This window comes from Cervus canadensis, chromosome 3 (genome assembly GCF_019320065.1).
Source record: "Cervus canadensis isolate Bull #8, Minnesota chromosome 3, ASM1932006v1, whole genome shotgun sequence".
Classification (NCBI taxonomy): domain Eukaryota; kingdom Metazoa; phylum Chordata; class Mammalia; order Artiodactyla; family Cervidae; genus Cervus; species Cervus canadensis.
Window position 1 is genome coordinate 54,256,489 of NC_057388.1, and position 15,924 is coordinate 54,272,412.

At 33.9% G+C, this 15,924-nt stretch overlaps 1 protein-coding gene across 3 annotated transcripts in view; it reads left to right on the forward strand.

The window, feature by feature from the left end:
• IMMP2L (inner mitochondrial membrane peptidase subunit 2) overlaps positions 1-15,924 on the forward strand; it is a 921,351-nt gene that overhangs the window by 701,643 nt on the left and 203,784 nt on the right. For all 3 annotated transcript variants that reach the window (XM_043463178.1, XM_043463176.1, XM_043463175.1), the window contains one exon: positions 1,185-1,287. In XM_043463178.1, the coding sequence (XP_043319113.1) occupies positions 1,185-1,287 (103 nt within the window). The remainder of the gene's footprint in view (positions 1-1,184; positions 1,288-15,924) is intronic.

Consider the following 15,924-nt stretch of genomic DNA (forward strand, 5'->3'; position numbering starts at 1 on the left):
AATGATTTATAAAGTCAAATGGCATTAATCAAAAATTTTCAGTTGACATTGTTAGTTTGTCTTTGAAGAGATCATCTAGCTTTCTTTCTTAAATATTCTGAATTTTAAAGCATTAAGAGGTTATAAAAAATCTGTCATTTGGTTTGAGACATTTATTTGACTAAAAAAGTGGACTGCAGCTGGCCAAGATGACCAATGAGGTAAAAGCAAATGTCAGAAATGATGTAGATCTGTTTCTTGTTGGGGCTTATTGGGTTTTATAAAAAAAAGATACAGGATATTATGAATTAAGTACCAAACCATTTTCTTGTGTTACTGCATCTTATTTAAGCACAAAATTCTACCTACAAAAATATGAAAACAAAATACTGTGGGTAGGTTTACAGGGTTCTAACAGTGTCAGACTTTATTTTTTGGGGCTCCAAAATCACTACAGGTGGTGATTGCAGCCATGAAATTAAAAGATGCTTACTCCTTGGAAGAAAGTTATGACCAATCTAGATAGCATATTAAAAGCAGAGACAATACTTTGCCAACAAAGGTCCGTCTAGTCAAGGCTATGGTTTTTCCAGTGGTCATGTATGGATGTGAGAGTTGGACTGTGAAGAAAGCTGAGCACCAAAAAATTGATGATTTTGAACTGTGGTGTTGGAGAAGACTCTTGAGAGAGTCCCTTGGAGTGCAAGGAGATCCAACCAGTCCTTCCTAAAGGAGATCAGTCCTGGGTGTTCATTGGAAGGACTGATGCTGAAGCTGAAACTCCAATACTTTGGCCACCTTATGTGAAGAGTTGACTCATTGGAGAAGACCCTGATGCTGGGAGGGATTGGGGGCAGGAGGAGACGGGGACGACAGAGGATGAGATGGCTGAATGGCATCACCGACTCGACAGACATGAGTTTGAGTAAACTCCGGGAGTTTGTGATGGACAGGGAGGCCTGTCGTGCTGTGATTCATGGGGTCGCAAAGAGTCAGACATGACTGAGCGACTGAACTGTACTGAACTGAACTGAACCACATCTTATTTAAAAATAAAATTCTACAGTAGCCTTACACTTAACCTATAATAATCCATTGCATCTTTATAATAGCAGTTTTGTCCTTACTGAGTTTGTATGCTTCCCTGTTTGAGCTCTTTCTTTTCTGATCTTTTCTCAATAGTTATTTATTTTTTTTATTTCTAGAACTATGGGACACAAAAACCGCTATGTCAAAGTCCCCCGTGGTCACATCTGGGTTGAAGGTGATCATCATGGACACAGTTTTGACAGTAATTCATTTGGGCCGGTAAGTCATCTTATAACTGATATGATTGGATTTCAAATATAGAAAGAAAAGTACATCACAGACGTTGTCCACAAATTTTATAGTGGAACACTTTATGTTTGAAAATTTCCTTTTAAGTATCATATAGATAACGTAAGCTGTCAGTAGGTGTGTAGGTATGTGTGTGAGTGAGACATATATATTAGACAACTCAGTCAAGTGCCAAAAGATGCTTTCAGCCTGCTGTGATCTCAATAGAAATGGTTGTTTTTTTCTCACATAAATGTTTTGTACCTTATGTTTTCAGTTAGTGTTTAACAGAAATAATGTCTTGAAAGACCTGTAGACATCAATAGTAGTTTAAAAGGCATTTATAATGGAAATCATATTGGCTAAGTAACATTTTTCAGCTTTTAATTTGTAACAGAAATGCTCATGTTCCTTATACCATGTTTATATTCCATAAAATATGTGACTAAATTCATATTTTACAATTTTGTTCAGTTTTGAATACATACAGAAGTGCTCTATTTATGAACCCCTGCAATAACTCATTATATAAAGAATATTTTAGTTAATGAAAACTGCATTATTTCTCTTTTATTAATAAGATTAAATCTGTTAAATGTATCATGTTGGCCAAGTCCACATTAAAATATAAACTTTAGTTTGGGTTTTAATTGAGAGAGTAAGTGTCTCTGAAATGAAATGTTAAAAAGTGTTGCCGTTCTGTTATCTAGTCACCTGTGTCTCTTTAAAATCCTAGATCTTTAACCCATTAGATTTTCCTATGTCTAGACATGTCCATACTTGTATGTATGTAAAAGATAATGTTGAGCTCCGTTACATAGGTTTGAAAAAATGTTATTCACATCCTTTGTCTAAAACTAAATGGTTGGTGGTCTATATAAAGCATTTTTCTTCACCTGTTGTGAGGAACCACTATTAACATCACTGGAGGAGCTTTTGACTAAAAGTACAAGAGACTTGGGGTTGGATAAGTGTTTATGTGTGAAGTGGAAGGGAACTTTAGGAGACATCTACTTCTTTTTCTAGCTGCAATGATAATAATAAAAATACCTAAGGTCTTTCTTGCTTTTGCATAGTAATTATTAAAGAAATATAATTTAACCATTGTAAGGTGTATCAGAGATGAAATGAACAGACTGGAATTGTTGTAGAGAATCCCTTGGAGAGTGTAGTGGAAGTGATTGTCATGTAGAAACTTAGTAGCAACTTGAAAGTGAAAATAAATCACCTAAAAGCAGTTTTATTTCTTTTTCATCAATAAAATTAAATCTATTAAGTGTATCATGTTGGCCAAATCCACATTAAAATGTAAGTTTTAGTTTGGGTTTTAATTGTGAGGGTAAGTGACTCTGAAATGAAATGACTCTGAAATGAAAGTGACTCTGAAATGTTAAAAATGTTTCTGTTATCAATTGCACATGTGGGGTAAATAATTCACTTTTCACTTTCATGCATTGGAGAAGGAAATGGCAACCCACTCCAGTGTTCTTGCCTGGAGAATCCCAGAGACAGCGGAGCCTGGTGGGCTGCCGTCTCTGGGGTCGCACAGAGTTGGACACAACTGAAGCGACTTAGCAGCAGCAATAAATACTAAAGCTTGAAATTGAGTTGCTTTTTCTTTATTGCTAAATGAAGCCAATGCAATCGTATCTATATAATTATTGTCAGTTACTGATATTCCAGAAGCTTTCTTATTTGGGAGAGAAAAATAATACAGTTGATAGCCAGAATACTGGGAATTGCAATTCCAACCTTCAAGATCATATCTATTGTGTAGTTCTTTCTGGGTTCTCTTTCCTACTGTGTACTTCATAGTAGTACTGTGAACCATTGAACTTTAAGTAGACCTGTGTAAGTTGAAAATATATCAGCTATGAAAATATCTTCTGTCACTTATATGTTTAAAAAAAGAAAGAAAGAAAAAGTGAGAAACTTGTATGAAGGACAATCTCATTGGGTTTATTACAATAAGAAACTACAGTATGTAAAACATTAGCAAATATATTCTGTGTAGGACCTTAATGCCATTGATTTACATCAAGTTTTTAAATTAAACATTCTTGAATTTACAACTTGAACCAGTAATATGAGTCAGAGACATAGAACCACTTTGAAATTTAGTGATTTTCTTCTTTTTTAAATGGATATAAATATATAGATGCAGAATGGCTTTTGGTTCACAAGTTGGAATAAACTATAAATTTCCATTCACTTAATTTGTATTGTTTTTATTTGTCAAAATTAGATGAAGAACCTGGGCTAGAATGAAGGAAAACATTTGTCACATCATATACTAACCTATTTGTATTTGTGACTTTTAGTATATATATTTTTACCCTTATAGTAGATTTCATATTTGTGTTCCAATAGCATTTATGACTAGGAATAGTGATTAGTAATGATGTTCCCAAATGAGTTTAAAAGAACAGAGGAGAAAAAAAATGAATTAAAGGCCTACCATTTTTATTTAAAGCTAAGCTCTGATGTTTGAGTACAGAGATTTCATATTACATTTTTGACCAATTAATGGTTATCTGAATATTTTAATTATTTTAACATTTTTATCATTCTAAAAAATAACAACTAAAGTTTTACAATTCTAAAAAAAGGCAAAATAATCTTAAATCTTAAAATGCATATGGACTTGAAAGCTGTTATATTTTTCCAATAATTCTCAGTTGAAATTTTTGGCTTATCCATCAGTAATACTGGAGATTGTGGAAGGTCAGGAAGTTTCAGAATTTCTGGATTGTTGATTTATTTCTCCCCCTTGGAACAGGGAATGCACTTTTCCTGGAAGTAAGCTCCCTATCTAAAATCAGCCAGAATTGTCTCTAGGATGCTTATCTTGACTTCGTAGAAATTGACTGAAGTCTTTACCCTTTGTTTCCCTCCCAAATAACTTCAGAATTGTAGCTAACTGGGTTTAACATGCTTTAACTTTTTGAATTGTAATTCTACTTTATCATAGCATCTCTTCAATTTACTTTAAATTGTTACCTATTGGTAATCATGATGGAGTTGACTTTTTCCGTATTCAAGTAAATTTTTAATTGTAATCTGGAAAAGAAGAAGAAAAGAATGTCTTACTCTATTTTTTCCCTCGTTTGTTCTAAAATTTCCTATTTATTTTTTAATATTTGAATTTTCTTTTCTGATTTGGTTTATTGCCACTGTATGTAGGCTCAAGAAGGAATTGAATAGTTTTATGGATGAAAGATGAATAAAGGGTTATAAATTTAAAGATAGCAAAGTTGTTATAGTAGGAGAACGCATTTCAACAGAATGAGATCCAACATTTGCACTGTTAACTTGTAGAGGATGATTTTACAGATAGAATCCAGTAGACTCCTTTACGAACATAGATATAGTAGAACGGAAAATCAGATAACTTTAGTTTTGGACCTCATCAATCACATAACTTGTATGGTCTACATTTCTTCATGTATAAAAGGAAGAATTTCCTCTCCTCTGAATTCATCTTAAGTAGATATTTAATATAATGAGCATCAGTTCAGTTCAGTCGCTCAGTCATGTCCGACTCTTCACGACCCCATGGACCACAGCACATATAATTTATTTAATGCACTTCTATTTCAGATTGCTGAGAATGTTCACTAGAAACAATGATGTATTTTTGAATATATATATAGAAAAAATGTTTAAAGAACACCTTCAGCAACCTAAAATATGAAAACAATTTAAGTATGCTTCATCGATAGAATAAAATATTATGCAGTCATTAAAAATCTGTATTTGTGAAGAATTTGACAGCACATTCATGATATTGTTTTAAGTGAATACATGAAACTAGAAAATGGATTGCAATGTTATGTTAATTGAGCCAGGAGTTATGATTATGGTCAATTCTTTTTTATACTTTTGCACTTCACTATATTGTAAAAGGTCTGCAGCAAGTTTTTATTATCTTTATAATCAGAAGAAAACTAAGTATTCAAAAAAATAAGATAAAGGTGATTAAAGTAATGACTTCTAAGTTTCATCCTAAATTCTCTAAAAATGGCTTATAGTGCCATGGACAAAGGGAAGAATGTTGATATCACAGATGTGACTGGGTAGAAAATGTTTCAGTTATGAATGTCTCTATGGAAGATCTCTGTACCAAACCTCCTGAATATATCACCATTGTACAATGATAGAAAGTGTCCAATCTTCTCATAATATGGATTCACTAATGTATGACTTTAGCTTAGGTTTCCAATGTGAAAAATACACTTTGTTAATATCCTTTAAGGGTTTTATTATTGTCTGAAAATGTTTTTCAGTACATATTGCTGCTTGATTTCACTGCAGTATGCATTAAAGATAGCCGATGAATGCTTATAAAATTCAGAAAGCACTTCTCTTAATAATTTTTTGCTCTGTCAAAGACTTTACGGCCTTTCCCTTTACCATCCTTGCTTCTGTGTAGATGGAATTAATATAATTTCTATTGAGGTATGTTCTTTGCCGCCACCCAAAAGTAACTGATTACAATAGATATTGTTGAATTTTATGCTTGCTTTAGAAGGAAAGCTTGTAAAAGTCAAGCTTTTTATTTATATGTGTGTGCACATAGCAATGAATTTTCAAATAGTGATTTTTAAACCATTTTGGATTAGCAGACTGCTCATCAATTAAAAAAGACAGGCAGCCATTCTGTCTTTGATTTATTATAAATATTCATTGTATTACTTATATTTGAAATGGTTTCATAGATACCCATTCTTTTTGATGAAAACATAGCTTCACCCTTTCTATGGCCTCCATTTAGCTTGTACATTCCCTATCTTTGAATTTCTTTCAGTTAGTTTAATCTAGTTTTAAGTCACGAGGCACTGAAATTCATTCATTACTTGCTGTATAAAGATTTGTTGTCAGAATGTATGTCATGATTGAAATTCTTGGGTTATAGTATCTAAAATAAATAATGTGTTTTAATTTCATTCACCAAAGGATATTAGGGAGAAAAAAAACTTTTGGTATAAACATTTCAGGTGGCATGACCTTTCTAATCTATATGAAAGTGCTTTGACTTTTAGATTTGTGGTCATAGTGTCACCTTGTGAACAATTTGTGTGTAAGAACCATGAAGCAGAACTGAACAATTTGGTGCAGAAACTATGTATGATATACTGCCTTTATCTAAGAGTAGAAACTGGGGAATTATACTAAATATGAATTCTTTTTAGTTCCAAATCATTTGGGAAAGAGCTAACCCAATCACTTGTTTCATAGATACCTAATTAAATAAAATACCAGCCCCCTAAAATGTTTTCTTGAAGGAAATATGCCTAATAGATAATAGATTTTAAATAATTGAGTATTAGAAATATTCCTTCTTAATTAAATGAGTTGATGATCTAAAAATGATAATCTATAAGAAAGCATTGAAATGAAGATGAAAATTCCATTAAACTCCTTTTGGACTTAGCAAAATTCAAAACATTTTTTACTTTTTACAAACGTACCGAAAAAGTAAAGGAGAGGAAAAGTAAAGTGTATGTTTTCCTATCATGTAAGTCTTTCATTCTGTCTTCAAGACACATTTTTGAACATTTTTCAGTTATCCATATTGATTTTAGCCTGGATTGCACTGGCTGGAATGGATCAGGAGAGATGAGGATTGTATTAACTACAAAGAGAGTACTAGATTAGGTAATATGTGGGAAATGAACTTTGAAAGAGGTTTATTAGTCATTCATTCCTGTTTTGAATTTTCTCCCTATGTTATGCATTTTTGGTAAAAAAAAAAAAAAAAGAAATACAGTGTGTGATTAGGGCAACAGAGTAAGTTTCTTGGAGATACAACAAGGCTAAAAGGAAGAGAAAGAGAAGGGGTATTCTATTTTATAGACCAACTGACAAAGGGAAGCATTGGAATGGAGTTTGGGGACATGTTTGAAAGATTCAAAGAGTATAAGGACAGAGATTCAAGTTGTGGATGATAGGAGTGCACTGAAGCTGGGAGTCCCCCCAGCGCTTTCACCACTATCATCAAGAGATACCTTGATGCCTAGGAAGAGCATAAGTGGGTCAATAAATAAAACGACTGAGGTATAAGCCCAGCCTGGAAGGAGGCAGACAAACGATAGGGCAGAAACAACACAGCAGTCTAAGTAGAGGTGTGAGACAGATCCCCTTAGAAGAGTAGACATTTGTGTACTGAAAACTGAAAAGAAAAACCTACAAAATCTTCTGAGAGGATTTGGTAAAACAGAGTGTTCTGAAATCCATGAAAATAATAATTATTTGGTACAATCTCATACTGCAAAATACAATCTGGACGCTGCATGTTTTGTGAATGAAGTGGTTTATGCTTAGAGTGGTTAATATGTTTCAGCTGCATTGAAAGCATTGTTTGAACAGTACAGAATATTCTTGTGGACTTATGAGAATGAATTGACATTTCATGTATTGTTGAAGTGTAGCATTTTCGTTGTGTAAATTCTCTTCCGCAGATAGAATAACTTTTATTTAAAATCAGCCATCTTCAAATAAAGAAAAAGGTCATTAGACTATGTTGACAGAATTCAAGTAAAGTGTTCTATTCACACTTTCTTTGAAATATGTTGGTTAGACTTTAATTGGTTGTATTTTCCAGTTTCCTTGTAGTACATGCTGTTGTTCATTAAAGTTTTTGTTAGGAACTAAAGCAATCTCTCTTTGTAGAAGAATATTTCTGATAGAAGTCCCTTGGTTCTTAAAATCATAAAAGCTTACTTTGGTGTTTTCCTTCAACTGTTTTTCACAATTTCTTTTAAACTGTGCCAGAACCTAGCAACCTCACATATTTTCCTTAGGTATAATTCTTACTTGGCTGGTATAGACAAAAGCATGCATTTCATAAAAGGCCAAAGCCAATGAGAAGAAATGCCATAATAATGAAAATATCTGTATATCCAAAGTGCTAAGTCTCAGAAAAGAATCAATTCTCTGGAGCAATATTCAAAACAGAGAAATGTTCATACAGCAAAAAGAAACAAAAAACCCCACAAAAATCCCTTAGGATCAGCATCCCTGTTGGTTGGATTTAGTTATAATACAATGAGAACATCTATATACATTATATCTACATATGTATATATATGATTGTTTTTAAAGAGCATGGAAACATAATACCAACTAGAGCTAGTGGTGAAGTAATCATCTTCCTCCCCATGAAAACAGAGACAAACTGAGTTTCCATTTCTACCAAATCAAATTTTGTTTGTTTTAATTATTCTGCTAGCACAGAAATCATTTTCCACATGATTTCATTTTCAGATAGGAGAGAAGTCAGCAGAATTGTCATTAAACTTCATTGCTATGGCAGATACTGTCCCTTAGGGCCATTTAGTTAGAATTAAGCATGTCCATTACATTAGAAATGTTATATTTGACAGTGGGTCAGGAGACAAAAATTAGTGAAATATATGCAGTATTATTAATTTAGCAGTTTTACAAAGTCTCAAAAATTTTAAGTGGGATCAAAATCCTTATTATTTATAAGACATAATCAGTGTCTATATTACATGTCTACATAGAAAAATAAAATGAAAAATATAAGGAGCTCAAAAGAGAAGAAAAATCTACTGACTAGCCTAAACAATATAAGGAGAAAAAAAATTAGCTCTTGAATACTTTGCAGTTTAAGGTTTGAGATTGAATTTCCTCATTTCAATAGATATGTTTATAAAATATGTACTGAGTGTTTCCTGTCTACCTCTCCTAATATGCAAGTGCAAAACAATGTAAATGACTCTGTCTTTCTACTGAGGTTCTGAGAGATGACTTTCTTTAGAAATTTTTAATTTTCCTAAAGCTGTTCTTGGGTGGTCCTAAAAAATAGCTTTGCTTTGTGTCAGCATCTTATTGGGCTGTTTCCTGAAAAAAACTTGCAAGAGAATTAAAAGATCCGTTTGATTGTCAGAGACTTAGATGATTCTTTTCTGTGTAATGGAGCCATATGTGGAGTCGGTAATGAAGTAAAATAACCATAGTTTTAGATATTATCCACTGGAAGACCCATGTGGGTTTGTGTTATGTTAACATTTGTCTAACTTGATGAATCAAGCAAGTGAAAATGGAATTCTTTATTACAGTGTCAGAGTCAGAACCATGACGTGTGTTCTACTGATGGGGCATCATAGGCCCCATCACTTTTTCACAAAATAACATTGATTCCTATAATACGGTTCCTAGGTATTTCTGCTCCAACTCATCCTCCTGTCAGCAAGAGTTTTTCTTAAAAGAACTCTGATCACATCATTTCACTTCTTGAAATAATATCATCAGCCGACAGCACCTATCATGCTTAATGAAGAAATGTTAGAAGCTTTCCCTCTTAAATCAGAAATAAGACAAGAAGGCTAGCTTACCACCTCTGTTCAACACTGTGCTAAAGGTCATTACCAGTGCAGATTAAGGCAAGAAAAAAATAGAAAATGTGGCAATTGGAAAGGAAAATTCCAAAGTTTTTTTTGTTCTCAAGTGTATTATTGTCTAGTTAGAAAACCTAAAAGGAATTTGCAGAATTATTCAGACAAGTACACAAGTTTATTTGTGTAAGAGCTATCATATATGGTGACAAACAGGTCTAGACTTCATCAACAAATAGAAAACACCTTTAAAGAACTTGCCGTTTGAAATAGCAATAAAAAACGCAGAATAGTGGTTAGCTTTGGAAGGCATGGAGTGAACGTAGGTGGAGATGGGTGAACAGGGACACCAAATTACGGGTACTCTCTTAAACCTTAAACAGTCTGGTAATGATGTAGCTGTTCATTATATTATGTGTTATACTTTGTATGTCTGAAGTGTAATGGAATATTTTTAATAACTACATAAATATTAAAAGTTGGCTTCAGTGGCCACATAAAACTCATGGCAGATCTTTCTAATATGTTTTGGTCATGGGGTATGGAGGTCCACATACCACACATCTAAATAATTTATAGCTATAAATCAAGTTGATCTTTTCTCTTAACTTGACAATCATACCTGCATATGGCTAAAACCAGCAAACATGAAAGATGATGGAATTTAATTATTATAAGTCTACATATTCTACTGGAAGGCCTGGGATGTTTGAAAAAGTAATGTAAAACATATAATTCATAAATTATTATGTGTTTATTCATAAAATTTTTCTGACTTCCATTTTAGCAAAATCACTATATAGTTATAATATTTTCACATAATTTGCATTTTACTTAAACAATATATAAAGGATTAAAATATTTAATTGCATTAAAGTATAAAAAATTTGAAAATATATTTATCAAAATGTAAATGAAAAGTAAATGAAAAAAATGGAAAAGTAATTTTTTCAAATTTTTCTAAAAATTTTTTGTAAAATATCGAAAAACCGGGAGTTGGTGATGGACAGGGAAGCCCAGCATGCTGCAGTCCATGGGATCGCTAAGAGTTGGAAACAACTGAGTGACTGAACTGAACTGAAAATATCAAAAATAACTCTTAAAAGTCAAAAGGCAAAGTGACTACTAATGAACATAAAAATTATATAAAAATTATTGAAGTTTTAGATATTCAAAGAATTTAATCTTTTTAAATATTTTTATAAAAGTATGTCTATTTACAGTTTGAGGGTTTGAGTTCGATAGATTTGTCCATGAAAAGAGTCTGTATTACCCTTTATGCATATCATATCCTGAACTACATATATGCAAATCTGTGTGTGAAGTCACTCAGTCATGACCAGCTCGTTGTGACCCCATGGACTGTAGCCCACCAGGCTCCTCTGTCCATGGAATGTTTTAGGCAAGAGTACTGGAGTGGGTTGCCATTTCCTTCTCCAGGGGATCTCCAACATTGAACCTGGGTCTCCCGCATTGCAGGCAGACGCTTTACCACCTGAGCCACCATGGAAGCCTATGCAAATTCAAGAGGCACTTTTAAGCATTTACATTTTTTGCTCAGGAGGGTAATGAGTAAGAAGAGCCACGTCAGCTAGACTGATCTGGGAAAATAATGAGTGACTGGATTGCAAATAGACCACAGGTAGAGAATGCAATTACCCAATGATATTATTGGTTGAAGTGGGAGATGATAAAGTGGCAATAATAAAAATATGAAGACGTGAGTTGACTTGAGTCCTTAGGAAGCAAGAATCAATTCGATTTTTGTTAGATTCCATCGACTAGAATTAACTTACCGTATCTGTTAGGGAAGTTCCCCAGTTCAAATACTCAGTTACCTTCATGCTCACCTATGGCGGATCAAATCTTAAAACTGAGCATGATGAGCTTAAATCATAATGATAGTTTTGTAATGATCTTTATGTGGAAGAAAAAAAGATGGAAGTGACAAGGCAATGTCTCCAAGCTTCTTTGGTTAGCAAAATGTATGTAGAGATGTTGTGGCAGTCTTGGCTACCTGGTGAGAATTGTTCTCGTACTGATTAGACTTGTCGTTCTGACCTTAGGAAAGAGAACTGAGTTTTGCTTATGACTCATTAGCACTTACTTTTTTTTTTTTTTTAATTTTTTTATTAGTTGGAGGCTAATTACTTCACCACATTTCAGTGGGTTTTGTCATACATTGATATGAATCAGCCATAGATTTACACGTATTCCCCATCCCGATCCCCCCTCCCACCTCCCTCTCCACCCGATTCCTCTGGGTCTTCCCAGTGTACCAGGCCCGAGCACTTGTCTCATGCATCCCACCTGGGCTGGTGATCTGTTTCACCATAGATAGTATACATGCTGTTCTTTTGAAACATCCCACCCTCACCTTCTCCCACAGAGTTCAAAAGTCTGTTCTGTATTTCTGTGTCTCTTTTTCTGTTTTGCATATAGGGTTATCGTTACCATCTTTCTAAATTCCATATATATGTGTTAGTATGCTGTAATGTTCTTTATCTTCTGGCTTACTTCACTCTGTATAATGGGCTCCAGTTTCATCCATCTCATTAGAACTGATTCAAATGAATTCTTTTTAATGGCTGAGTAATATTCCATGGTGTATATGTACCACAGCTTCCTTATCCATTTCATCTGCTGATGGGCATCTAGGTTGCTTCCATGTCCTGGCTATTATAAACAGTGCTGCGATGAACATTGGGGTGCACGTGTCTCTTTCAGATCTGGTTTCCTCAGTGTGTATGCCCAGAAGTGGGATTGCTGGGTCATATGGCAGTTCTATTTCCAGTTTTTTAAGAAATCTCCACACTGTTTTTCCATAGCGGCTGTACTAGTTTGCAGTCCCACCAACAGTGTAAGAGGGTTCCTTTTCACACCCTCTCCAGCATTATTGCTGTAGACTTTTGGATAGCAGCCATCTGACTGCGTGTGTATGACCCTCATTGTGGTTTTGATTTGCAATTCTCTAATAATGAGTGATGTTGAGCATCTTTTCATGTGTTTGTTAGCCATCTGTAAGTCTTCTTTGGAGAAATGTCTGTTTAGTTCTTTGGCCCATTTTTTGATTGGGTCATTTATTTTTCTGGAATTGAGCTGCAGGAGTTGCTTGTATATTTTTGAGATTAATCCTTTGTCTGTTTCTTCATTTGCTATTATTTTCTCCCAATCTGAGGGCTGTCTTTCACCTTACTTATAGTTTCCTTTGTAGTGCAAAAGCTTTTAAGTTTCATTGGGTCCCATTTGTTTAGTTTTGCTTTTATTTCCAATATTCTGGGAGGTGGGTCATAGAGGATCTGCTGTGATTTATGTCGAGAGTGTTTTGCCTATGTTCTCCTCTAGGAGTTTTATAGTTTCTGGTCTTACATTTAGATCTTTAATCCATTTTGAGTTTATTTTTGTGTATGGTGTTAGAAAGTGTTCTAGTTTCATTCTTTTACAAGTGGTTGACCAGTTTTCCCAGCACCACTTGTTAAAGAGGTTGTCTTTTTTCCATTGTATATCCTTGCCTCCTTTGTCAAAGATAAGGTTGCCATAGGTCGTGGATTTATCTCTGGGCTTCTATCTGTTCCATTGATCTATATTTCTGTCTTTGTGCCAGTACCACACTGTCTTGATGACTGTGGCTTTGTAGTAGAGTCTGAAGTCAGGCAGGTTGATTCCTCCAGTTCCATTCTTCTTTTTCAAGATTACTTTGGCTATTCGAGGTTTTTTGTATTTCCATACAAATTGTGAAATTATTTGTTCTAGTTCTGTGAAAAATACCGTTGGTAGCTTGATAGGGATTGCATTGAATCTATAGATTGCTTTGGGTAGAATAGCCATTTTGACAATATTGATTCTTCCAATCCATGAACACGGTATGTTTCTCCATCTGTTTGTGTCCTCTTTGATTTCTTTCATCAGTGTTTTATAGTTTTCTATGTATAGGTCTTTTGTTTCTTTAGGTAGATATACTCCTAAGTATTTTATTCTTTTTGTTGCAATGGTGAATGGTATTGTTTCCTTAATTTCTCTTTCTGTTTTTTCATTGTTAGTATATAGGAATGCAAGGGATTTCTGTGTGTTAATTTTATATCCTGCAACTTTACTATATTCATTGATTAGCTCTAGTAATTTTCTGGTAGAGTCTTTAGGGTTTTCTATGTAGAGGATCATGTCATCTGCAAACAGTGAGAGTTTCACTTCTTCTTTTCCTATCTGGATTCCTTTTACTTCTTTTTCTGCTCTGATTGCTGTGGCCAAAACTTCCAACACTATGTTGAATAGTAGTGGTGAGAGTGGGCACCCTTGTCTTGTTCCTGATTTCAGGGGAAATGCTTTCAATTTTTCACCATTGAGGGTGATGCTTGCTGTGGGTTTGTCATATATAGCTTTTATTATGTTGAGGTATGTTCAAGAAATCAAAAAGAAATCAAAATATGTATAGAAATGAATGAAAATGAAAACACAACAACCCAAAACCTATGGGACACTGTAAAAGCAGTGCTAAGGGGAAGGTTCATAGCATTACAGGCTTACATCAAGAAACAAGAAAAAAGCCAAATAAATAACCTAACTCTACACCTAAAGCAATTAGAGAAGGAAGAAATGAAGAACCCCAGGGTTAGCAGAAGGAAAGAAATCTTAAAAATCAGGGCAGAAATAAATGCAAAAGAAACTAAAGAGACCATAGCAAAAATCAACAAAGCTAAAAGCTGGTTTTTTGAAAAAATAAACAAAATTGACAAACCATTAGCAAGACTCATTAAGAAACAAAGAGAGAAGAACCAAATTAACAAAATTAGAAATGAAAATGGAGAGATCACAACAGACAACACTGAAATACAAAGGATCATAAGAGACTACTACCAGCAGCTCTATGCCAATAAAATGGACAACTTGGATGAAATGGACAAATTCTTAGAAAAATATAACTTTCCAAAACTGAACCAGGAAGAAATAGAAGATCTTAACAGACCCATCACAGGCAAGGAAATCGAAACTGTAATCAAAAATCTTCCAGCAAACAAAAGCCCAGGACCAGATGGCTTCACAGCTGAATTCTACCAAAAATTTAGAGAAGAGCTAACACCTACCTTACTCAAACTCTTCCAGAAAATTGCAGAAGAAGGTAAACTTCCAAACTCATTCTATGAGGCCACCATCACCCTAATTCCAAAACCTGACAAAAAAAAAAAAAAAAAAGAAAACTACAGGCCAATATCACTGATGAACATAGATGCAAAAATCCTTAACAAAATTCTAGCAAACAGAATCCAACAACATATTAAAAAAATCATACACCACGACCAAGTGGGCTTTATCCCAGGAATGCAAGGATTCTTCAATATCTGCAAATCAATCAATGTAATACACCACATTAACAAATTGAAAGATAAAAACCATATGATTATCTCAATAGATGCAGAGAAAGCCTTTGACAACATTCAACACTCATTTATGATTAAAACTCTCCAAAAAGCAGGAATAGAAGGAACATACCTCATCATTAGCACTTAAAGACAAGTATTATTCCATCAAAATTCTGTTGTCAGGACTTCCCTGGTGGTCTAGTGGTTAAGATTCCAGGCTTTTACTCTAGAGATGCAATTTCTACCCCTGGTCAGGGAAGTAGGATCCTACATGCCACTCAGAGTGCTCCCTCCTCTCCCCCCAAAAAAACCATTTCTGTTCTTTTACATTTAGCATCCATGTCAGCTGATCAACTACTCATCCATTTCACAGGCCTTATCTACTCTCTTTCTAAAGTTCTCACCTATTTCAAAAGGTGAGATGGTGAATCCAAGAATGCAGAGGCTAATGAGAAGGACACATATTATGTAAAATAAATATTTTGATTGCTGGCTGACAGAAAAGCAGGTTTAAAATTTTCTTTTCACCATTATTATTTAATATTATTATTTGAAATGTAGATATATAGGATAGACTTCATTTCAATAGTTTTAGGAAGCAAGAAAAAATCAGTTTTGGTGAAGGAATAATGTAGAGTATTTGCACTAATTTCCACTTACATTAACTGATCATCCTTTTAAATAAAATTTTAGTATTAAAATAAATATAATGATATTCTGTTCAGTGGAAGGAAAAGGGAAATTATTTGGCTTCATCAAGTTGTAGAATTTGGGGCCTTGCTTTTTTCCAAATCACTAAACCTTGTTTTCATAATGATAATAATTATTAACTAGAATTTACTTTATACTAACAACTACATTAAGCTAAAGTTTTACGTAGACCCCCCAGTGATTTTATTTATAGTCGAAGA